We start from the raw sequence: 27,449 nt of genomic DNA, 5'->3' as shown, positions 1-27,449 counted from the left end.
AATAATTTAGAACATTTTATCCACTTTTAGAAAAAATTCATATGAAACGATGGTCTAACATGCAGCATATTAAAAATCATCACTCAACCACTCCTTGACAACAGAGAGGAGCTCGATTCTTTAAAAATCTCAATCCTAACCACTTTGAACATTTCATTGCCAAAATTATTGTTCAAATCATCTTTGTCTATGTGTCTTTCCGTCGACAATTTTCAATTTATTGTCCTTGGCTTATCTAATATTGCTTTTCTACTTACAAAAAATGATAATTATTGTTCTTGAGACTTTCAAGAAATATTTAGAATATTTTTTTTGCTGATAAATTTAAGTATTGGACCCCGGATGAATAAAAAGGAGGATTTTGACTTGTCATAGACACAATAAAATTCTGTTTCAATACAACCACAGGGTAGACTGGGGTATATTTAGATTTATCATAAATTGCTTTATTAGTTAAAGAGTAAGAAGGACAATTGCTGGATAATTAATGTACTTCAAATTATGATAAACCCAATTACCCCGTAGGTTGAGTAAAATTATTGCTGGAAAGGTTTCAACAGTGTTACTTTGAACAACAAAATCAAGAGACAATCTTAGCCCCCAAAAGTTTTAATCTTACGAATTGCACAAAAATATACTGTCCATTGTCCTCTCCCTCCCTTGCGGGATATATTCTAATTCTTATTAGCGAAGATAAACCACAATTACGTCATGACCGTCAGTTGAATATGTTTGATTTACAAAGTTTTCTTCCTTATACACAATACACATGTATGTGAAAATTTCTTCTTAACGTTTAAATTTACATTGATTGTTATTAAAATTACCCTGATCTACCCTATTTACATATATGTTTAGAATGTATATAAGTCTAGTCTCTAATTTTAGAAAGTTTGTGTCAATGTATATACACACTTATGGGATAAATTATTCAATTTCAAGTTTAATGCCTATAAACTTGATAATTTATTCTTTTAAATAAACTAGCATCTAGATGCCATGTATTTGAAGGACTAAGGAGAGTTGGAAAACAGCACAAAACCAAACTTAGATATAAGAATCAAAAAGCCTAAAACCGTACAGGTACCTATAAGAAGCTTCCGTAAAATGGAGAACTCATTCGGTTCAGTATATCGAAATATGAAGCTAGAGGCAAAAAAAACCTGCTACTTTATATAATTTGATGAAACCTTGCTTTTCCATCCTATTTTCATTTTAGGATAAAAAGTGGTGTGTGTGGGGGGGGGGGGGGGGGTTGGAGGAGGGATGTAACATCTGATAATATAAATATAAGAATTCCAAGATTCTATTGGACAAACAATTATAAACAGCAAATTTTAGAGTATTTTCACTGAAAATAATCAAATATTTATCCAAATTGTTGAACTTGAGTTTTTGTTTTTATTTGATGTTTAATAATTAAAGTAAAATAATAGAGGAAACAGTGGTTAAATAGCTGTATGCTCACGGAGTGGATGGGGACACTGTGCCGACTTTCAATTGGGTCTTTGAATATCAGCCAATAGCGTGGGAAATAATAATACAGCCAAGTTGCTACAAAAGAGCAGAAGGCAATTTAATACTAGACGAAAAGGTCCCTACCACTGAATTAAACCAGTTATCTGGGTTATACATCTACACTTATACATTTATTGTCTAATGATGAAACAAAATTTTGTTGAAAATGTTGTAAAAACTTATTTGCTATCACCCCATCAAGGGCATGCAACAACATTTTTTGCTTAATCATATTCATGCAGGGGAGTCGACATCCAAAGAACAATTTAGAAAATCTGACGTCACTAAAATCTAGTCATTTGTTCTGAAAACACATTTAAATTAAACACAAAATTGTAAAGCTAAAGAGAACAAACATGTGTAAAAAGATGTCTATAAAACAATTGCTAAAAAAACATGATACTTATATTGAATGCAGTCATCTTTTTGTAATGAATATGATCTGATTGCCATAGAAATCATTTTGTAAAGTTTCAAATAGATATAGATTGCTTCTATTATGGCTAATTCGTGTCTTAAAATGGACGTAATTACCACCTGGTAAAGATAATAGAGTCGCTACACTTCCTTGTCTAAGGTTAAGGGTTGGAAATATAAATGAACAATGCAATTTACAGTTAGTTGTACGGACTAACGGACATGATCAATATGTAAAAAGTCTTTTTAAAATTAATATTGTTTTGAATTTAAAGATTTCTACCTAATATTCTTCTTTACACAGAAACCGAACTATAATTTAGGCATAAAAAAACTAGAGCGCTTATTAAATATAACCACCACAAAATTTTAGTTTCTCATGAAAATTAAACCCCCCTCTCCCACTTCTCCTCCTAAAAATCCGGTAAACAATTTTCTTTTTCATCCTATACAACAAAATATATATCTAATAACCGGTGAAAATATCAACTTACCAGTAATTTTCCTACCGCGGCGACTATGCTATACATAATACAGCTTTTATGTACATTTTGCATTTTTTATGGCCCTCTCAGCCTCATTAACTGATGATCAAATATGTAAATTATATGAAGGGATGGTGGTGCTGCTTACTTTTTAGTTCAATTTTTGGATTAGTTAAGAAGCTTTATTAGTAGCGCAGCTACTATAAAATTAGTATAAGTCCGTATATTAAACGGCCATTAAATGAACGTTTGGAATGTAATTTTTTCATTAACTTAAAAAACTATCCTTTGTAAAAGAACAGGGATATAAAGAGATAAGACAATGGCAGATAAATTAATGTTCATCATCAATGATGACTAACAAAATTACCCCCTTCTGTAGATTACAAATATTGGTTGAAACGTTGGGACACTCAACTAAATGAACCAATCAAAATTCAATAAAAGTACCCAAGGTTGTTAGGCCAACGATTAAGAAAACGTTGTTATAAGACTTTGGGGACTATTGTTATAAAAAGCCCAATGTCCCCTTCATTCCTGGATATTAGCTCATCATGCTGCGCTAACTATGGACATATTAATTCATGCTAAAATCTAAAGTTAACTAGGGCAATAATTTTTATTTTATGGACTTTGGATTAATATATTTGACAAGGAAAGTATTTAAACTATAGCTTCTATGTTATTAAGTACTTTTTAACTAAAAATCATCTCATTAATAAATAGCTTCGGCCAAGTATGGAAAACAAAGGTAAGTTTTGTTTTAATTTGATTGGTACATAAGGTCACAAAACGGCTGTCCATACATTTATGCTCGGAGCCAGAAAAAAATCATAAGACCGTACTTTTCATGCGGTTAATTTATTTGCGGCCAGCCATTTATGTGTAAAAAGACATTACTTTACTTCTTATTTTTCAGCTTCTTGGTATAGATTAAGTTGGATAATTCTAAAAAGTACATCATATGTTTTATGATATATATTTTTGCAAATCTACTTTACAGGTCACGCTTGTGTTTGTCTACCTGTCTATATGGTCGATCTGTAACATTCATAAAAGTTTTTGATCATTTTTCCTTCCTAATTTCCTTCATCTACAGCAACTCTCCTTTTGACCACATTTATTTCCCTTTTCTTGTGAGCCATGCCTTCTTTTCCTTAAGGTTAAAAATACATGAGCGTTCATATCATAAGTTGATACTTTTTTCCTCAAGTTTAGGTTATTTCTCTGAAACCTTCGGAAGTTATCGTTCTTGTTTAACTAATATTTCATATTTTAATGAGGTTGACTGATCCTCCAAATTAAGTATGTTGTCATGTATTGATCTAAATGAACTAATTAAGGAGTTAACAATATTAGGAACCTGTATTTGGAATTAATAAGTAGGCTTTTTCTTCACTATTTTATTTTTATTTATCTATTTTGAAATTTACCATTTAAAAAAAAGAGATCCCTCAAAACTAGATAGAAGTTATAGAGTGGCCGTAACACCTAAATATTTAGAGGCGAAGCTATTCTGATGTTAGGTTCGGTTCGTCCTTCTGTTTGTCCGTAAAAGGATAGCTCTTATCGTTGATTCATGCCTGTTGTCCTGTCGATTTTGTGTGATGATTCCCAAAACATTTAAGTACAATTTGGAATGCGTAGCAACTCTATAAACATTACCAAAGAGTACGTTCTTTCTGATGATTTGTCTTTTAAATATTTCATATCATATAATCATTTTATACAAGAACAATCCTAATAGATGAAAAAAAAAGTATTTTATTTTTGAATTTAGCTAATAACTAAATTTTGAAGCTAGCAAAAAGTGACTCCACAGATTATGACGTCATACGATAGAATAACCAATGAGAGGTCAGTATACACTAATGGTAAATTTTATGTTGGCCTCTCATTTGTTGTTCTATTGTATGACGTCATAATCTGTGGAGTCACTTTTTCTAGCTTCCTAAATTTTAAAACAGATTTGACCGTGTGTCAAAAATATGCTTCATTCATTTTGATTCCAATGTGTATAGATTTTAAAAACAAGAATTGAAAAAATGTATGTTCTGTTTTGGAATCTAATTCATGCTTTTGAGATGACAGAAGAAAAACAACTTAAATGTTAAGTCACGGAAGAAATGAGTGTTTTTCTTCTTATTATTTTTGGTAGCAAAGATGCTCTATAACTGACTCTGTCTGTCAGTCAGTCCGTACCGCTATGGAGGAAATGTGATTTTCTCGACTACTATTGAAGATAGACAGCAGAAATTTTTAGTGAAGATTCCTATAACATACATACATGTGTATCTAGTTTGACAAAACTTAACATCGGCTCTATAACTTACTTTATCCGTTTGTGTCCATTCCATGATTTTTGTGCTTCTCTACATGTGGATGTTGTCATCTTTGATAAACTTAACCAGTGGATGCAACCCTAGACTCGAGAGATTTTATTCTAGATATAAAACAATTAGGAAGGAGCCTAATTTACTAATTTACTAGGATTTACTAAAATATTTCTATTTTGTCGTATTTTGCTTTTTCTGAAAATACATCTTTAGCACAATTAAAAATTAGGCATTATTTAATAACGGAACTTTTGCATAATAAAACATTTTAATACGTTAAAGTCTGTTTATATAATTATTGTTAAATTAGCCAGAGGGTCTATAATACTTAATTACCTCCAATTAACATAATTTACATTCTAAATAGATCAACTTTAAGGGTGACTGCCGGTTTTATGTTTAGGCTTTAGAATGAAATATTTAGAACAAAGGCAATGCAGTCGCAACTTCAGCAGTTTTTATTACATTATCTTAGCGATTAGCAACTGCAATCATTAAAAATTGCCGAATTTTATTTGCAAAATCCAGGGAAATTTTTATAAAACATTCTATTTATTGTTGGTTTAGAAAGTTGATTTGTTTGTAAAAACGAACTTTTACATCAATGATTTTGAACCTTGCGAAGATATGTCTTTTTGTTGTTATAAAAACGCATAATTTTGGTGTTAGACTAACAAGCCATATGAATCATAAAAAGCGTCTTAAAAGGAGTTTTTCAAACATTGTATTAATACATAAAATTTTTTTACATAATAAAAAAAACTATTCAAAGAATTTTTAAGTATTCATAAAAAAAAATAGTTTGATAAATGGACCAACCTCTGCCCCAACATTTTTATTTAGACCATTTACATTATTATACGTTGGTGGTCGAATGGCTTAACAAAGCCAATACAAAAACTGAAAATCAATCAAGCATCTGTTGGCCTAATTCATTTTTCTACTGAGGCATTATTATTATTTATTATATTGTGTGTAGTCTCTCTGGCTGTGCTGCATCACAAAAGAAGAAGGAATTCCAAAATTGTATTATTTTGGTTAAATTCATAAATTGATAAAGAGCCGCAAAATTTAATTGATAGACTAGGCCCACCAAAGATCTCAGAAATAAACAAGGATGATAATATCCATAAATACATAGCTCAAGAAACAGAGGTCCCATGAAATTTAACAAATACAATGTAACGGCGATTTTAGTCATTGAAGGGATAAAGAATATTTAGTAGCAAAGTCCGTATGTCCGTCCGTCCGTGTGGCTGTATGTCCATCTGTATTGGGATAAACGTATTTAGTTATATCTCGGCCCATGTTAAAGTTTGACAATTGAAATTTCCTTAACGTTCATTTAACATATCAAGAAAATCTTCGTCTAGTTACAATAGCAAAAAGAATGTATACACGTCTTGAATAAATATAGATAAGCTTCGCTCCTAAAAAAATATAAAAGAACTTTGCGAGTATAATATGCATTGTTTAATGATAAAAGGGATGGTAACCACAAATAGAGTAATAGCTCAGAGTTCAAGTTATACACAGGGGAGTTCCGCAAACCACAGTGGATATTTGCATCAGTTTTGAGAGGTAGTTTTAAAATTCAAATCAACAATGATATGGGGAAAGATTAATGGCAAATAAATGTATAATCTCTCTGAATTATAAAGTTCGTACCAATTCTATTGTACCTTCACTGTAATAAGGTAATTAATAAATATATAAAAAAAATGTGAAATAAACAAAGTAAAATAGAAAATTACAGAGTATATCACTTAAATTTAAAACTCCATCAAACTTTAACTGTGTCGAATAAAGGGGTCAAAACTCCATCCCCTCTAAATGGTCATTTCTTAGTTGGGCCCACCGTGCTTGACTTTTTGAAGAATTATAATAATTTGATTATTATTATCTGTCAAAACACAACAAGAGTTATATTTTCATTGAATGCCCCATTCTTATTTATTTATTGCCGTTTAATAAATGAAAAGAAATAAAGATATCGTGAAATATGAAAATTTAGGTGGTATGCACATTAGAGGCTTTCAAAATTCCATAGATGAGAGATTTACTGGGTATAGTCCCTTTCGTGACATCGCTCCTTATGGGGTGATTCTTCGTATTTTTAACAGTAGGTTTTCTCCTATTTCTAGCCCCTTTGGGGGACTCTAACCCTGCGGGGCCGATTACCTAACCCTGTGGGGCAATCACCTAACCCAATATAACCTAACCTAACCTAAAATAACTTAGAAAAAAGCCATTTCAAAAATACGACAAATCGCCCCTTATGGAGCGATGTCACGAAAGGGACTATTCCCGATTTACTCTTGAAATGAACCTCCGTTTCTAGTTTTAGTTTTGAAAAGAAGAAGTAAAAAAATATTTTGGATGGGGAATATAATTTTTTCTAGGGATGAAGGTACCCTCCCCTCAAATCCATCCCTGGATCTATTAGAAGCTTCACAGTAAAGGAGAACAATATCGGTTCAGCGGTTAGCGAGATAATTTCGCTACACACACAAAGACAGAAAGACATTCTGATACTTCTCAATCCTGTTTTCTAAAGTAACATGATGTGTGTCTTGCTTTGTGTTCACTAAGATCTCCACAGCTAGATTCATAAATCCGCAATTTTATGGAAGTTTTTTTTATCTTTCTGGGTAGTTGTGTTTTATTTTGAGGGGAGTTTGGAACGTTATCCCCTTTACTAGAACACCCCCATTCAAGTAAATTAAAATAAAAAAACATTTTCAAACCCTCTAGTATGCATATTTTAGAATTTTATTGATTTTTATTTGTATCCATTATTATTATCATTATAAGGGGGAGGAGAATTGATTTTTTCTAAAAATAATAATTAAAATATTTGATAGGAATCAATATATTAATCTAATATCTCTTTTATAATGGACAATAAAGTCATTTTATGGAATTAGATTTCTAAATATTTTATTATAAAATTTATAATTATAAAGATCATCTTTTTTTTATAATTTTTGTGATATATATGCTGTATATTTTTAAAAGGTTAAGAAAAATCAAAGAGGTCAAATGTTTAGAATAAGCGTTTTCCAAATATGAAAATAGGTATACTCTAAACATAAAGATCAATGTTTATTATAATAGCAATTTTGGATAAAATGATTTCCTTATTTATATGTATTTATATTTTATGGCACAAAGAGGGTGGGTGAAATTTTGGATAAATAGTAAAATGGAATATTTGATCGGGGATTTTTCTTTTATGAGATTTATATTGATCTCCTAAAACAGATTAAAACCTGATTCGTCTGTCTGTCCGTCCCTTAAGATCTTGGTAACCGCTGAACCGATCGGATTCTACTCTTCAGGGTATATACATATTGGTCCTGTGGTGGTTTTAAGCTATTTTCTTGGGGGATGGGACACCCCCAACCATCCCAAAAACAATAAACTCCCCCCCATTTTTTTGTTTATGGGGAAGTTAGTTCACATAAAACTTTATTTTTTATTTTATTTATTTAATTACCTCTTGGCGAAGCCGCTAGTATTTTATAAATTTCATATTTTATTAGGATATAAAATAAATAAATTAAAAATATAGATAAATAACCATGGCTTTATATAAAATTACTTAAAAATAATATCATAACTAACATGGAGAGATGGACGGACAATAACAGATTAATTTATTTATAAGGCCTAATCTTCCTTTAAATATTTGAAAAATTCAGCCAAAATACGAATTATAAATGAAGTACCTTACTTCTAAAATCAATTTATTGATAGGTTTTCTCTAATTATAGGAAAGGAAGGTAATAAAAAACGGATGATTTACTAAAAGAGCAACTTCCCTACAAATATTTGTTTTACAAATTGAAAACACACACATAGACTAACATAAAACAAGGACAGTTATGTCCATAAGTATGGATTATAAACAGAAAAATTCATACTATAAGCTAGAGTACAGAAATATGAGTAGCAGGGATTGGCCTCCCCATGTTAGGGTAAATGACATTTTATATGTAGAGGTCTAATCATGTTTCTAAAATGACTGTTCAATAAAATTTATTAAGCGTCAAAACGTGTTTGAATAGAAAATATGTTAAAAATTGCTAAGACAGACGAACATCTTTTGGTAAGGAGTCTTAAACAAATTAAGATTAAACTTAAAATATTTTTTTTAGTCTGTGTAAAAGATTCATCATTTTTAGTCTATTTCCTTAATTTATCCAAAATGACGGACTTACCGACAAACCCTTTGTAATTATAGAGTAGCTACGCTACTTAAAACAACAACATTGGTTTGTTTACTTAATTTGAGAAGAGGTGATTGGCATAATCTAATATTTCATCGCATAACAAAATTTTTCATGATAAAAAATAGGGAACTGTCAACTCCGTGATTACTTCTTATCTTCAATTCATGAATATTTCACTTATGGTGGTATTCATACAACATTTTTTTTATCGAAGCTTTTCTATAATTAGGGTCGGTCCGTCCGTCCGTCCGAGATAGATAGCTTTTATTCGTTAATTTAGGCATGTTAGAATTGTCCTATCGATTTCAAATTTTGCATGATGATTCCTGTATTAGTTAGGTACGATTTAGAAACCGTAGCAACTCTATAATCATTACCAGAATGTCCGTACGTCCATTTTAAACATGTTGATTTTTCTACTTTTTTAACAACAAATTTTTATGTGATCTAATTATCCGTTTGATCTGATTTTTGGTATATTGATTCCTGGGACAACAAAGAACAATAGTATAAGCGAATCAACTCTTTAATCAAGTCCTAAAAATGTAAGTATGTCCATAAACATTTTCCTGTATCAAGCTGTTTTCCAACAAATTTACTTAAATTTTGCTTCGACTCTTTCGATACTTTTATATTCTGATTATTGAGTTCAGACACTATACAAGTCTTAATTTTCGTTTTTCCTACCGTTTCAGTGCTTCGCTTTTATGGATGTTGTCATCCTTGTTAATTTTCAAAGAACTTAATTTGTCTTTTTCTATTTTTCTTACTCTTTTAATTCTCTCTTTTTCAGATTCAGAAAGATTCTCTAATATTTCACTTAATCGTCTTTCTTTTAAAATTAGACTTTAGTAGAGCTTGTGTTTTTGGAAAATAGCCTAAATCTTGCTTCGACAAATCAAATTGCACAAATTTACATGACAGTGCCTCAAATTTGACATTATCCAATTTATCATAGTTTTTTGTTGTTGTTGAACTCATAAACTGTAAGTTTTAATAACAATTAGAGACTATTTAAAAATGTAGCTTTAAAACAATAGAATAAAATGATTAATATAATTATACAGAAATCTGAAATTAAATTTTAACTTATGAATAAACACTTTTAAATGTACATACAACAGTCCTTCCATGTTCATTTGTAAGATGAATAATATCTACAATTACCTACACAACAAAATAGCAACTCTACATACACCTATATGTCCGTAAGTCCCAAGGACGTCAAATATTTTTTTTTTATACTTTTCTAATGTAGTTCCAGAAGTTTTGCAGGTTGTCTACTCTACGGCACCCCAAAATTTGTTTTGGTGGAGGTGTAAACACCCGTCCCCCCCCCCCCCCACTTGAAACTCCCTGGTAAGTCCATATGATTCTATATTTGTAGAATCGCAGAAGCTTTAAAACTAAATTCATACGTCTGTCTTATTTATCCTAAATTCCTATGTGAAAGTTTCAGATTTTGTGTATTTTATGTGGCTTTAGTAAAGTCGATTTATCCTTTTAAAATTGTAACTAAACTGTACACGATCCTAAATTTCCTTGTTAGTATAAGTAGATATTTTATTTAGTTGAGATATTCAAATTCATGGCAATTGACAAGTGTACCTTACAAATTATATGCAAAATAAATAATTGTTTATACGTATTTGCCTAAATTATATTTAAAAAGCTTTCTACTGTCATTATTTAACATCTATTTAAATAAAAAAAGAGAAAATCTAATTTCATACAATTCAATACTAACTCCAATAAAGCAACGCTTATAAAAGACCAGCCATTTCTTTAAAAATTGCCGTTTCATAAAGTTTTCTTTTTTCTATAAGACGCGTGCATAGGAATTTAACAGGGGGTATTGGGTAATGAGGAGGAGAAAAAAGGAGAAGGTAGTACTAGTCCTCCATACATCATTTTACTACAAATTATGATAGCTTATAGATACCACGCTACTTTTGGACAAATATATCCTTGTTTTGCTAATTGATTATGTGTTTGTAGGAGACCGTGGTGACCGAGTGGGACCTGGTGTGCGGGCAGGGGGGCAAGGTAGCCTGGGTGGGCAGTGTGTACATGTTTGGTCTCATGGTTGGCAGCTATCTGTGCGGTATCATGGCGGATAAATATGGAAGGTGAGATACTCGGGATAGAAACAGTGTGGCATCACTTCCGCCAAGTTTTTAATTAATGCGAAATCATTGCAGCAGATTAAAGAAAAGTGTTTGGTGCTTTAACACAAAGTGCCCGTTGAGCAATGATACCCCATCCCCTCCAACTTATGGGTAGATTTTTTTTCCTACGGTCAAAACCTTGAGTGTCCTAACCTTGCAGGGCTTAAGCACTCAATCTTGCCAAACCCAACCTGACCTAAAGTAATAAACAAACAAATAGAAAATTACTCCAACCCCATGTTATTTTCAGTACTCAACAAGGTATTTTCTGTGAAAGCGCCAAGTGTTGATCCCGTAGCAAAGAAGGAAGGCGAAATAGTTTACGATCAAAGTGATGTATTTAATATCTATATAATACATTTATAATACATTGGAGGAAGTGATGGCACAACGGTCAGAGATATCTTAGTAACTTAGTGTTCATAAAATGGGACCATAAGAATTTTTTTATATCAATTTGGCTTTTAGAATAAAATTTTGACGTATCAGAGACATATTATTATAGTCCAATACAATTATAAGCTAAACTAGTACTAAACTAGAGGCTGCGCCTCTACCATCTAGGGGCTTTGTATTCGTAGCGATAGATTAAGGGCGAAAATAGCCTAAAAACATAAAACCCCCAAATGTGAAACCTCCTTGAAATGAAGAACCTAATAGATTCAGTAGTTATCGAAATCAAATCGAAAGCTACAGACAAATAAAACCTTGTTACTTTATGTTTTCATAAAGTTAATTTTTATTATAAAGATCATGCAATTGGCATATTTTGTATGCTTTGAGGGGACACTTTTTATGTTTATTGTTTTTATATTTATAAAATCTTGATAGTGTCATCTCTCATTACTTGTTGACTTTCTATATATTTATCATAAACCAAAGTGACAATTATAACAGTTAGGGAGTTGAATCCATTTTTATAGAAGCAGAAACATAATCTATGATTATGGTTTGGACCCTCTAAAACTATAATCTACCCTTCCACTTTCCCCTCTCTTGTTGAAGATATCTTCAACACCGATACGATTTTTGAAATGTAAGATTCCACTTTTGCCTCTCTTGGTGAAGATATCTTCAACGCCGATACGATTTTTGATATGTAAGATTCCACTTTCAATAGAGGCGAAACTGGAATCATGGTTTACATTTTTAATATCTATGTTTCTGTAATCTTCCATTACTTTTTTAACATCGACATAATAGAAATGTACCATACTATTTAAAATTATGTCAATTGTGAAAAAAGCATAGATTTTATATATGATTTAAACATTGTTGTATATTCTTAACTAAATAAATAAAACATACAAAGAGCGTATATAAAAGATATTTTGTTTATTTAAAAAAAATACTTTAAAAAGGGTATCAAATGAGTATTCAAAATTATTATAAGAAAGTCGTTTATTAATTAATTCAATTGTATATTTGTAATTTTTTTGTTCAATTTATTTCATCTTAATATTTCCCTAGTAATCTCTCCCATGTAAGTAAGCACTATGAGGTTAATTGCTTATTTAATTGTGAATTTTTGTGGTAAATTACTGATCAATTACTGAACAATTTGGTCTGATTTGTGAGTTAAAAGTGGATGGAGTAAATAAATCCTTAGACATTTATAGTAAAAGTTGCCTGTATCAGTTAAAGTGAAGAAAAAGAAGGAGGAGTAATAATTAATCCTTTCCTTCCTGTAAGCAGTTTATGACGAAAATTGAAGATTTGGCTGATATAATCCAAATAAGCAAAAATTATCATCAATTGCTTATACCAAATTTAACATAAAAAGGCATGATTTGGTATATAAGCCAAATAAGCAATAATTTTCATTGATTGCTTATAAGTAATTTTTTTTTAAAGTATGATTTTGTATATATATATAAGTCAAATAATTTTCATTGATTACTTAGTAGGGGTGTCATGCTTAGTGGTAGCACACTGAGCTACAGTGGTGAGAAGGGGATTATTGAGTAAGTTTGGATACCCAATAGTCACTTACTTAAAATCAGTACTACCCTTAACCCAAGCTCCTCTTTGGAGAGGGTCATTCATTACGGTGACTTAATTTGGGACATCTGCCATACTCGGCAAGGGTAAGGTAATAATGAGTAGATCTCATGAGATAGCAAGTCAAGTCATAATGTGCTTGAACATGGAGCTTGATAATCCTATTTCTATGGAAAAGTGTCTCAGCCTACTCCAGATCAAAGCCATACAAAACTATGGCTTATCAATCAATCAATCAAATTGATTACTTATAAGTATTTTATCATAATATAGCATGATTTGGTATATGAGCCAAATAAGCAATAATTTTTATTGATTGATTATGAGTATTTTTTTGTAAAATTACCATGATTTGGATAATAGCAAAAATTTTGGTTGATTGCTTGAAAATAATTTATCAACAAATGGCATGATTTGGTACATAAGCCTAATAAACAAAAACTTTCATTCATTTCTTATAAACAATTAATCAAAAATTTATATTTAATTTTTTTTGTACAAAATGAAAGAGCTAATTTTTCTTGCATAAGGGTGAGGGCAGGCTAAACCGGTAATTTTTTCAGTTTTTTAAAGAAAAAAAAAGGGAAAATATTTATATTTTCTAATAAAACCAAGACCATTAGACAGCTTACGAAAAAGACTATCAGGTTATCCTAGGACTTTAAGAAGTTTGATATAATTGGACTCAAAGTTGTTACCGATTAATACCCCACATGGGGGGCTAAACCAATAACGTTTTTTTCAACCTAAAAAAAATCAATGAAAAACGGCCAAACAGCCAATCAAACATAATTAATCTTAATTAGGTTAGGTTAGAGGGATTATCCAGAAAAATTTCCATAAGGATTGGACTATCCCTTCTATGTCAAAAATCATTTTTTTTAAAGACATGAAATTTAATTTTTTTTGCAAAAATTTTCTTTAAAAAAAAATTTAAATTTTTTCATAAAAAAACACTGTCCTACTCACTTTTTGGCATAATTCTTAAAAAACCCATATTGAATTTTGGAAAACCTGAAAATTTACCTTAAAAATCAAATTTTAATTTTTTTTCAAAATTACCTGAAAATGCCCCGCCACCAACTCTGGTCATTTTTGAAAAAAATATTAACTCTATTTTAAAGCTCTCAACCGATTTGGAAAGTATGGACAGTTCTTAGTTAAAAAGGTTTTTACGTATTAGTTCTAGGTCTTACCTATTTTTGTGTAGGACAATTTTTAGCACCTACTGAAAAATTTTCAAGAAAAATTTTTTTTTGTCTAACTTTGAGACCCTAAAAGTACCCTTAAAATTAAACTCACAAAATTTTTATTAATTTTATAACAAACAAATTTGCTTCTATGTTTTTTTCTGTCATTCAAAAGGAACATGGAGATAAAGGTCATTTTATGAAAGTAGGTCAATAATTACTTGATTAACTCCTTACTGGTCTATGCCCCCCCTCACCCTTACTTGGTTAGTAAGATCCCTCAGTGCACACACACTGACATTCACGCCACACAAGTGGACACCCTGTTACTTATAAATAATTATGAAACTCATCATGCAATTTTAACTTGTTTTTCCTAAATATTTTGCTTTAAATTAAAATCCTTCCCTACCTTATATTGTAGACTATAGTGGTTGCGCCCCTAGCATCATGAAGCTCCGTTTTTAAATGGGTAGGGGGCACTTTTCTCCAAACAGTTTTTTCAAACTTTTTCCTTAACTGATTTTGAAATCTCATATCTTTTTATATTTTTACCATTTTGCTTTTTGTCAAACTTATTATCAACTTTTTTACTAGACTTTTACAACATTTCTACACAATCCTTTCTTTCCTTTAATATACATTAACAGCCTTGTGAGTTATTTTTGTAGTTCAAATGGTGGGCTTGGGTTGGGTAGTTACTTGTTTATGATAGAGTCAAATGCACATTTGTTTGCATTAATCATTTCAGATCTGTCTACTATTCTACTTGGTTAGCAAGAAGTCGGTCAACTCGTTGGTCGACAAACGTTCATATCCTGCCTTACTCATTTAAAGTATTAAAAAATTTACCATCAAAATGGACAATGCAGCGTTCAAATAGGACTAAGAGACATTTAGAATCCATTGAGAATGAAATCCTAGCTGCTCCTACTTGGCAGATATTTAATTTCAAAGATTTGAGGTGAAAACACCAAATTCAACGAATATAGAAGGCAATTCTACTTTGAATACAGGAAGATAAGATGTGTTTCTGTAAATTTATCTCAGTATACTTTTAGATACTTTTGTAATGCAAATAAAATCTTATTAATGTAAAATCAATGCAGCAGATGTGATTTGACTTGATTTTGGTTAACTTGTCTTTGTGTTTTATTTGTTTTCTTTTTGATCTTAAACATTAAGGTATAGAATTCTTTACTTATTAAGAATAGAGAAAATTTAGAGACACCATCTCTAAATCAGCCAATAGAATAACTGCAGAAGAACAATCTGGCTAAGTTATTGGTAGAAATATGTAAAAAGTTTGACAGGAAAGAGATAAAATTTGCATTTCTTAAGACAAAGATAGCTTTTTAGAAATCATATGGTTGAAAAATTCCTTTGCTGTATTACTGGAATGATTCATAAATAACTAAAAATAAACAAAAGTGTTTATCTACTAGAATTTCTCTTTTGAGTTGATGGATTATAGGACCAGTTAGACCAAATCGATATCCTGTTTCAATTGTGCTAATATATGACTCTACAGGTTATCTGATTCTTGATTGTAGGATAAATATTTCTATAATTTTCTATATATTTCTAATAAACTGCTAAGTAACAAAATTGTAATAAATCTGTTTCTATTAAAATTTTTGAATTAAATTCATTAATAAATGGAATATTAAAGGAACCCTGCAAGAAATACCTCTCTTTAACTGCTGAAAGCCTGCCATAAGTAGACCCAATAAAAAAATTTGAATCCTCCAGCTTCAAAAACAAAATTAATAGCTTATCTTTGTCAAAAACTTAGACTGCCAGTAACTGATAACATTTTTACAATAAAAACACCCTCTTTTAAAGTCAAAATGTCTTTTAAAAAATTAAGTTTAAATTGCGTTTGAAAGCGGAAAATCATAGCAGTAAAAAATGAAACTAATGTAAGTAATACAGATGCTCAGCTTTGATTGGTTGTTTAGCGGACTTAGCGTGGACCAGACTTCTGATTGGCTAGAAATCCTAAAGGCTAGCATTCTCAGGCTACATTACTCTCAATACAATGCAAATTAAACTGAATTTTTTTATATGATTTTGACTATAAAGAAAGGTGTTTTTATTTATCAGTTACTGGCATCCTAGGTTTCTGCCAAAAATAAGCTTATAATTTTCTGGGCGACGTATTTTAATAATGAAAATTTTATTATTAGCAATGAAAAACTTTCAAAATTTTCATTGTACTAAAAATATGATTTTAAAAAGTCTATAACTTTTTAGTTTTTGAAGCTGGAGGCTTCAATTTTTTTGTATTGGGTCTACTTGTGGCAGTCTTTCAGCAGTTAAAGCAGTTTATTTCTTGCATGGTTCCTTAAAGGGTATTAATTTGCCTTTGCTACAAGTAACTTTTTCTTATTTAAAAATCTCTTCTATATTAAACTACTGTAAAGCTTTCCACTTAAAAACAAAAACAGTGTGGGAATATGAATCTTAATATATGGAGGTATAGATTCTTCTAAGTGTGTTCTACTATACTTTCACAAGACTTCAACTGGGATAATTATCCTGAAGCTGGTATGTTTGATGGCAATAAGCCCCAACCTACAGCATCTTTCAGTTCGTGTTCCAGATATGGTTGAATCAAACAGCAACTTTTGATTTATATTTGATCTAAGTAAGTAAAATTTTTTTGGATAGTGTCTGAATACAAAGCAATTTGATTGTTTCAGTTCTTCAGACACCAAGAAGTTCATTTCCCTGTCCTCAATGTTTGGTACCACAAATTCACTAAAGATCTCAATCATGTAAACATTGCCACAGCAGAGCAAAAGCAAGTCTTTTAGTTAAAGACCCCTATTCTAAAATAGTTTTTTTTTTTCAAACGGTTTTCATGGTACAACTTTAAAGTTAAAGCTTTCTTTAATAAACATGAATTTCTAGGAGATACAGAAATTCATGGATTCTATCCTATACTTTTTCTTCTTTGAAGCAAACATTGAAAATTATTACTTATTTGACTTGCTATATACCAAATCATGCTATTTTTTTATAACTTATTTATAAGCATTCAATCAAGATTACTGCTTATTTGGCTAATTAACAAAATCATGCTTTTTTTTTGGATAAATTACTTATAAAGGTAGAACGATGTCTATCTGTCTGTCCATCTGTCTCTTAAGATCTAGGTAACCACTGAACCAATTGGATTCTACTCTTCAGGGTATATACCTATTGGTCCTGTGGTGGTTTTAAGCTATTTTCTTGGGGGGTGGGACACCCCCAACCCCCCAAAAAATGAAAATTCCCCCCTCCCAAAAAAAATAATAATTTCTTGGGAACACATTAGACAATGAGCAGCACAAGTAGTACTTTATTTTTTTATTATCTCTTGGGGAAAAGCCCCTAGGGGCTAGGGGCGAAGCCGCTATTTACATATAAGCAATCAATGAAAATTATTATTTATTTGGCTCATATAACAAATTATGCTATTTTTGATAAATTACTTACAGGTAATCAATGAAAAACTTTGCTTATTTGGCTTATATCAGTCAAATCTTCATTTTTTTCATAAACTGCTTACAGGAAGAAAGGGATTAAGTAGTACTCCTCCTCCTTTTTCTTCATTTCAACTTGTATAAGCCACTTTTACTATAAATGACTGAGTATTTAAAGTGTGCTACCTTTTTATATGTTTCATTATTATTTGGCCACAACTTGGTCAAAAATGCTCACAAATCAGACCTTTTTTGACCAACGATACTCAAATGGTTCCTTTACAAGCCCAATCAATCAGTTTTAGGATATCTTTATATTTCAAGGAAAATACCAAAAAAAGGCAAATTTGGGTGTTTCTTTGGTAATTTCCTCTTAGGATTTTTTTATCAAAATATTATTATGTTTGACAAGAAGGAAGGGAGGGGTGGGAGGGAGGGTAAGTGGAGACATAAGCCTCATTAGTCTAGCATGGCAACCGATGAACAGAATCACAGTTCTTCACCACAAGCAACGGGCTTATTTATATAAAACTCCAACCAATGAGAGTCACACTCTCATTGGTTGAAGTGGATGGAGCGCGTGGAAGGAGTGTGAGAGGGCAGAGACAAGGGATGAGAAAGGCAGAGAGTAGGGCACATATAGCACATATAAATATTAATGAAGCACAGTTACGCTGTAAAGTTTACTGACACTTTCGCCGAGAAGTTTACCAACACATTTGCCATGATGCCCGGACCATGCTTCCAACAGTATGAATCAAGTCCTATTTAGGACATAAAAATATTTTCAAAATTGAGAAGTTCCCCTGACAACAAACATCTCTTGCCGCAGCGCTTGGCTCCCTGGCCTATAACCTAACCTAACCTAAAATAGTTTTTTAATATTTTGAAAATTTGAGTACCCCCAACAACGAACATCTCTGGCCTCAGTGCTCGGCTCCCTAGCCTATAACCTAACCTAACCTAAAATAGTTTTTTGAAATTTTGAAAATTTGAGTACCCACCTGACAACGAACATCTCTGGCCACAGCACTCGAAATTTAAACTTTTTCCGCCTTCCCTTTTTCTTTCCCTTCACACTCAATCCCCCCTACTATTACCCTTGCCTCTGTATGTCTGGACAGGGCAAGGAAGGAAAGTTTAAAGAAAAGTATAGTTCACCAAGACTTTGCCTTAGATTAAATTCAGACTCTGTCGGGAGGGGGGGGGGGGGGTGCCCAAATTTTCAAAATTGATAAAAAAAATTCCTAAGAGGATAATGCTGTTTCCTTTTATATGCACTGATACCAAAAAAATCAACAAAAAAATACTTATTTTTACTTTTCTCTCAGAAATAATAATTAGCCCAAAAAGTAAAATAAAATCACGCATGGTATATTTATCTTTTCTTAGGCAAAGATTATTTTAAATGTGCATTTATTTCAAACCAATGAAAATTCAAACTGAAGTACAAAATAGAATCCAGAAATTTTGCCTATCTATTTTGGCTTTCATTGTAGGTGGATTGAATTTATGTAAAGGTAATTCTTATCTCAGGATTCTTTAAAACTGTAAAAGTAGATTTGAATATATTTCATATAGCTTAATAAATTAGATTCAAAGGCCTTATAGATTTAATTAACTTTGGGATAATGGTAAAGGACAATGAAATATAAATTATCCCTGCCAAACCATTTCATTTTTATGTAAAAAGGTATAATAACCAATCTGCCATTGTCCTATCACTCTCAGATAAAGTTTAACTTTGGCCTATGTTATATGTTATAACACATACTTAAGACTTAAAACTTAATGTAATGAAAAGCTTTCACTTAAGCAAAGCTAACAAATAAAATTATGAAACATATCAGGGATCTAAAGAGATAAGACAATGGCCGATAAATTAATGCACATCCATAATGATGAAGCACTAAATAACCCCTTATGTAGATTAAAATTAGTGGTTCAAACGTTTATAAACACAATGTAATCAACCAATCAAAGCCAACGAATAAGAAAACGTTATTGTAAAACTTTGTGTACTATTGTAATAAGCAGTCAATTGTCTCCTCGCTCTCTGGAGTAAGAAAGAATAAAATGTGATGGTAATCTACAATTCACTTTTCTGCCTGTCCGTCATTCTGTCCATGATTTTTTATGATTTTCCAGTATGGCTACGAAACCAATTATTATCCGCTGGATCAGACCCGTCTAATCCATACCTGAAACCATGTATTGTATTGTATTATAGACATTTTTCTACAAATAGTATAGTAAAAAGTTGTAATATGATCACCAGTTTTGTTAGACTGGGCCTTCGCCCCTTCGGGACTAACAAAACTGGAAAAACAGATGCAATAAACAACTAATCTTGGCTGTTTAGTTTTGACAATGCCAGTTTTAATCAACTAATTAAGATTAAATAAAAGTAAACAAATTTATAAATCCAACAAATGTTTATAAAACTTTGGGTACTACTGAAATTTAATCCCTCCATTATTTTGCTGAGAGTAAACATATTAAAACGACATAGTTATAGAAACCTGCAAACCATAAGAGTGATTTTTTTAGACATACAGAATTCTACCAACCCTTTTTGTAGAAAACGTTGCTTAGAAGCATTAACATTTTGTATGTATCTTATCAATTTATATTGTTATAACTCTTAATATAAAAAGCTTCGTCAAATGTTTTAAATGGACGTTCAGGACTTTCTGATAACGATTACAGGGTGCTACTGTCCTTCTCATTCTGTCTTCTCATGTTATTATAGACAGAATTTATTTAATTTTTCGTCCATTTTTCCTCCCTGTAGACAACTTTTATTGTACCCAGGGAGGTAGGGAACATTGGACTGAAATTACCTTCTTAGCTGGTCCAAGACCTCTAGGTACTTTAATTCAAGTTTATCGCCACCAGGGATCTAAAGGGATAAGACAATAGACGATAAGTGGATGTACAATCCCAAAAATACCCCTACTGTAATTTGCCATCAGTGGTTGAAACGTTTCGACACTATACTAAATAAACTAACCAATTAAAATTCAGTAAAAGTCCCCAAAGATGTTAAGCAAACAAAAATGAAAACGTTATTATAAAACTTTGGGAACTAGCAGAGAGAGAGGTGGACAATGGACTGTTTATTATACTAGTCCCCAAAGTTTTTTGATAACCTTTTCTTATTAGCTGGCTTAACAACTTTGGGGACTTTTATTGGATTTTGAATGGTTAGGTTATTAAGTACTAGCGGCTTCGCCCCTAGCCTCTAGGGGCTTGGCTGATGAGGTAATTTAAAAAAAAAAAAAAAAAAATAATAATAAACAAAAAATTCTGGTGCTGCACTCATAATTTATGGGCAACACCAGAATTTTTTTTTGGGGGGGGGATTTTCATTTTTTGGGGGGTTGAGATTGTCCCACCCCCCAAGAAAATAGCTTAAAACCACAACAGGACCAAAAGGTATATACCCTGAAGAGTAGAATCCAATCGGTTCAGTTGTTACCAAGATCTTAAGGGAAAGACGGATCGACGCCGACGGACAGACAGACATCGTTCTACTTTGTATTATAGATAGTAGTGGTTAAACCAACCAATCAAAATTCAGTAAAAGTTCCTAAAGTTGTTAAGCCAACGAATAAGAAAATTTATGTTTTGAGATTTCTAATAAAAAATTTACTTTAAGATAAACATTTTCTGAAAAAAATTGTTCTAGATTCAAAAATAAGGAAATTACATCCATTTAACCTTTTAATTAACCTTAAAAAATAAAGTTGTTAAATGAAAGGGTGAAGTAAGCGAAAATAGTTATTTCTCGCATCGTATTATAAACAGCTTTCCGCGGATATAGAATGTACAATTATAAGATTAAAACCAGTTTTTTAGCCCCTAGGTGCCGTAGGCACGGGCTAAAAAAGTAGAAAGCTGGATATAATACGATGCTAGACATAGTTTTTTCGTATGGATGAGAACCGGTTCCTATCCACCGGATTCGAATGAATACGAGAAATGACTTTATCTCACTTAAAGTCGGAAATTTAGTATTTAACAGGGAACATGCACAATTTTTTTTTGCCATCTAACTCTTATAGGAGCCGAGATGATATGTGGGGGGGGGGGGCATTGAACGACTAAGGTCTGGAAATGGGCCTGATTGTTAAGTGTTAGCAACCTTTATTTTTAGGTCCTTTTTTTTCTTAAAAACTTCAAACTAATAAAAATATAAAAAAAAACTATCTAATATGTACCATTTCTACTATGTCGATTTAAATATATGATATGTTATCTTGAATGTATCATTACAGTTTTGTCTCTATTGAAAGTAGAATGATACATTACTATTATGTCGATATAAATAAGGAAATCAATGTTTATGAATACGCTGATATGTTAACATGAATGTATGATTTCAGTTTCGCCTCTATTGAAAGTGGAATCTTACATTTCAAAAATCGTATCGGCGTTGAAGATATCTTCACCAAGAGAGGGGAAAGTGGAAGGGTAGATTACAGTTTTAGAGGGTCCAAACCATAATCATAGATTATGTTTCTGCTTCTATAAAAATGGATTCAACTCCCTAACTGTATAACAGTTTGATACAAAATGGCCTGACAAAAAAAAACAATCATATGATGAATCCCTACTAGAATATTCTTTATGAGAAAGTATGATAAAGACTGTGAAACGATGTAGCATCTTGGGAAGGGAGGACAATGAAACGACTTTAAAAAATTAAAAAGCCAAAATTATCCCTAAACCCCAATGAAGCTTCTCTAAGAAGAGGAACTAAATCTCTTTATTGGTTAGCGAGATTTTAACCAACGAACAAACAAAAATCTTTTTAAAACTCATTTTTATCAAAGTGTTAAAAATTACATTGCTACAAAGAACAATGATGTCTATAACAAAAGTCATTTTGAAATCACTGACTGCTGTCGGGAAAAGTTTAGAATAGTTACGCAACTACAAAACACAATTGCAATAAACCTTAAATGGTTTGGGAGAAAAAGTCATAATTTTGAACGTAATTTTGTCTATTGACAGAGAAACAATGAAAAAACATAATTTTCATCTTTACCTAAATTTTTGCATTATGTATAATCGTGCAAATTATGGGGGGAAAGGTTAAACACACGGGAACAGGGGTGGAGCAAGTGGGCGGGGGAGAGAAAACACTTTGAGTTGTGATAAAAGATATTAGTAGAGTTAGAAAGTTCTTTCCATCCGATTTCTAAAAAGTCACAGTTTTCGATATTATGATGTACAACCCATTTTCATTTACTGCTTTATTGAAGAAAGAGTTTAATTGTATACAGGGACGTTAAAAGATAAAACAATGGACGATGAATTGATGTACATCCCCAATGATGATAAACAAATTCCCCCAATGTAAATTATTATTACTGGTTGAAGCTTTAATAAAAGTTGGATAAGTGTCTAAGACAACAAATAATAACATGTTTACAACTTTACAGTCCAATGTTATTTCCCTTCCTGTTCTGAAGATTGGAATAGCCAAAACAAATCTAAAGAATGCATGTCCTCTCATGCAGGTTATCCAAATTATAACTCTATAGTATCTCTGTTGTAACTGAGGAAATTTTGATGAGAATAAATGTCTAAATCATAAATACCAACAGAATATTTATGAATATAAGCTCTCACAAAGTCACTAAATGTATTTATACAAAAAGACAAGAAATTCAGGCAAAACCTTTTTCTGGCCTTTAATAATTTTTTTATTCCTGTCTTTCAACTAATCTTGGATATGACCTCAATTTTATCATGATATTATCTTGTTATAAACAAGAATAGTTAATCTTATCATAAACAGCTTTCCGCGGATTTAAAATGTAAAATTATAAGATAAAAACCAGTTTTGTTGACCCCGAGATGCCGAAGGCACGGCCTAACAAAACTGTTGTTAATATTATGATTGTACATTTCTTTATTCGTAGAAAACTGGATATAATACGATACGACACACAATTTTGCAGTATGGCTTAGAACCGGTTCTAAACAAGCGGATATTAATCGGTTTCGAAGTCATAGTGGAAAAAATATTATATAACACTAAAGATTTGAAGAAAAAAGATTTTATTTTCATGTTTTCCCTCAAAATACTTTTTTATCTAAAATGCGCAAACGTCCTTAAAAAGCGTGTGTAAAATTTCGTGCTTTTAAGATTTAGTATAAATACATCGGGGTGAAACTTTCACGCTTGTATTAGTAGCACAGCTACTTTATAATTAGGACAATGACGTAAGTCATTCCAGTCTCTATGCAATGCAGCTTATAACCTTGGGGACACACTACCTTTTTGTGTAACTTTCTATTAGTTGACCCCTCTGTCGTTCTAACAATATACTATTACAATGATTTTCTTCATTATTTTAATAATAATAATGTTTTATTTTTTTTTGGTGCTGCCAGGTACCCCCTAGCTTAGGAGATAGCACATAAAATACTCTAAATTGCTGCTATCTATTGACAATTTAGAGTTTACATTATGATGTTTAGTCTCATACAAAAATATTATAATATATACTAAGTTTAATTATTAACTAAATATAAATTGGTGGAATAAAAGGAAAAATGTTTTTAGGATATGCACCAGGAGCTACAGGAGTACTATCTTGACCAAAATGGGGATAGTGTATTTGATTCCTGGAGCCCCTTTTTAAGGAGGACGAAAAGAAAAAAAAAGAATATAAAACAAATTAAGGGGGGGGGGAAGTTTGTACAGTTATAGGAAATGAAATTCAGTACCAAACTCTGCCCTGGCCGCTTGGGCCTGTTTCCACAGTTATCAACCTAATTCTCCCTGTAAGCGCTCCCATATGATTAGATCCACCTGCAAAACTTTAAAAATTGAATTTTGGGACTTTCCCTTAAAGGGGCTAGTGGAGCAAAAGACCCCCAAACACTAAAATTTTAAGTTCTGAGTCCATTTCCATTGAGACGATTTTTTTTTTATGTAAACACTTTTTAACAAAACCGAACTAAATAGCCAATACAAATTTCATTTTGGGACTTTCCTTCTATTTGTTTTTTAACTAAAATATTTTAGTTATGCAACTTGAACATTATCTGTTAGTAATTCACTTTACAACTTATGGACAGAATTATTCTTGTTCCGAGTTATAGTTGACATTTAACTTTTGGGTGAATACAAAATAATGATAATACTAAGTTTTATTTATTGTATTATAGCGGTTCATTTTACATAAAATCATACTCTACTTTTATTTACATAAGGGCATCTGCCGTAGCTTTAATCAAAAGAGTGCTGACAATATTTGAATAAAACAAGTTTTTAAAAAAGATTTTTAGCGTTTTAGTGCTTTCTTAGTTCTTTGCAGCCGTCTATAGCAAGTATGTAATGGTAATCCGTTGCCTACAAAATGTTGCGGCTAAATTCAACCACGTCATTCCTTTCCTTATTCCGCGGCCAAATATGCCGCCGCTAATAATTAAACAACCCATTTCAGTATCAAAGCCAGGCTTTCTAAAAAAAACTGCAATAATCCGCAACAATCTGCAGCCAAGCCAAGGGATCTAAAGAGATAAGACACTGGTCGATAAATTGATGTACATAACCAATGATTACCAATTACCCCTTATGTAGATTACAATTAGTTGTTTAATTGTTTTGACACTAAATTAAATAAACCAACCAATCAAAATTCAATAAAACCCCCTAAAGTTGTTAAAGCAACGAATACGAAATCGTAATTTGAAAAACTTTGGGGACTAGTGTATTAAAAGCCCATTGGTCCCTGCCTTTCAAGTGGACAGAAAACCTGACAAACAGAACACATAAGAAAACAAATATAAGAAGTTAAAAGTTACAAAATTAATAGTTCCACCACTATAGAGCAGAATAATTCATGAAATCTTTTTATGCTTTCTTTAAAAAAAATAATTTGTATTTTATTGGCGCAGAAATTTTTAATGCAATTTTGGTCAATTGTTACCTAGTGGTTTTTAAATTACAAGGTTTGGTGAATTTATCAATTATGAAAAAGAACACCTATGTAAATATGAAGATAGGCATACTATATTTTAGTTATTGGACCTTTCTTGTTGAAAAAAAGTAAACCTTTCATTTGATACTGTGTAAGTTACATGTGCTTTAATTTTTTCTTTCTTCAAATTATTAAATGAATTAGATATTTTACGATGTTTCTCTATTTTATGTTTAATACTATAAAACAAACTAAGTGACTTTCATATCGTGTGACATTTTTCGTTTATTTTTATTTTTATGCAGAAAATCTAATCTTTAAAACGATCATTAGCCAATTTCCTAAAGCCTCTTCTTTATTCCCTATTCCCTTCCTAAGCCCAACCCAACCTAACCTAATATGCTAGTGTGTGTGTGTGTGTGTGTTTATAAAGATGAGGGGAAATGATATGATAACCACTAACAAAACATATTTAACAATTGAAAAGATAAACGGAGCTGACACATACAAAGATGATACCAGGGCCGGGGGGTGGGGGAGGGGGGGGGGACAGGGGACAGGGGACACGCACAGGCAGGTGCTTTATAGATCACACTCAATAAGAGAGTCTCATTCCAATACACACACACACACACACACACACACACACGCACACACATTTTTGTCCAAATAATTGACAAAAGATTTCCTTTAATATCATGCTGTGAATGTTTTTCAGGCAGCCCAGTCCTAGCGTGTCCCGACAAACAAACAAATTTTATAAGACAGCTAGATTTTGCTTTCAAACGAATGGTATATGAAATAAATAAATAAATTGTATTTATGGAATGACTATTTAAGTTTCAATTTAAGACCCCTTTTACTTGTCGAAATTTAAAACTGACTTGGATCTCTCAAATAAATTGTGCATCCAAGAAAAAGTTTGTTTTGGAAAAAAATAATTTTTATCTTGCACTTGTCCTCAACATTAGTTTGCTATTGTCTTAATTTTGCTGTATGATAAGAACGGATGAGCAGATTTATCTTTAATCTAGGGACACTGACACTTCAACCCGCTCAAATAGGCAAAGTTTTTAAATTTTATTTTAATTGTTAGTGCGCTTTGAAATTTTCAATTCTTAAAAAGAAGTTTTTACAATTAATTTTGTTTACAATGTAGAAGTTTCATTTCTACCTATAAAATTATTAGTTTTATTCACATTGTTAATAATTACTGCTTTTTATACATCAAGATACGTAAACATATAGTATAACTATTATTTGTATGAAAAATGTTGGTTTCTAACTGACGGAATCTTAAGTGGCAAAATAATATGTTAATTTGTTACAAGTGCCATATCTTTGTCTAAATACTTTTTAAAAAACCTTTGCAAAAACGAATGCTTATTTTGTGTGCGCTTTGAAATAATGTTAAAATTTGATCAACTTTGAGTGTAGATAGAGATAGGTTTCTAACATGGTAAGGCCAAATGAAGAAAGAAAGGGGTTACATATTTTGTTTTTGTGTGCGTCTAGAGAGAGGTATGCTATATATGTGTTACTTAAATCAAAACAAGTATTTTAAGCTGCTTATTTGTGTACTTAATGAAATTCTATTTCCTTTTTATGATTAAATAGAACACTTTCAAAAACAGTTAGTTCGATTGATTTTTTGTATTAGAAAAGTTGAACAAAAATGAACTTTAA

At 31.4% G+C, this 27,449-nt stretch overlaps 1 protein-coding gene across 1 annotated transcript in view; it reads left to right on the top strand.

The window, feature by feature from the left end:
* Positions 1 to 27,449, top strand: part of LOC145316044 (organic cation transporter protein-like) — a 161,057-nt gene that overhangs the window by 118,754 nt on the left and 14,854 nt on the right. Inside the window, exon 5 of the mRNA XM_080156331.1 lies at positions 10,990 to 11,120. Within this exon, the coding sequence (XP_080012457.1) occupies positions 10,990 to 11,120 (131 nt within the window). The remainder of the gene's footprint in view (positions 1 to 10,989; positions 11,121 to 27,449) is intronic.

The sequence above is a fragment of the Acartia tonsa genome, chromosome 4 (genome assembly GCF_053477335.1).
Source record: "Acartia tonsa isolate MP-2025a chromosome 4, ASM5347733v1, whole genome shotgun sequence".
Lineage (NCBI taxonomy): Eukaryota > Metazoa > Arthropoda > Copepoda > Calanoida > Acartiidae > Acartia > Acartia tonsa.
Note: the sequence above shows the minus strand (reverse complement) of the source record. Positions and strands in the feature narration are given on the sequence as shown.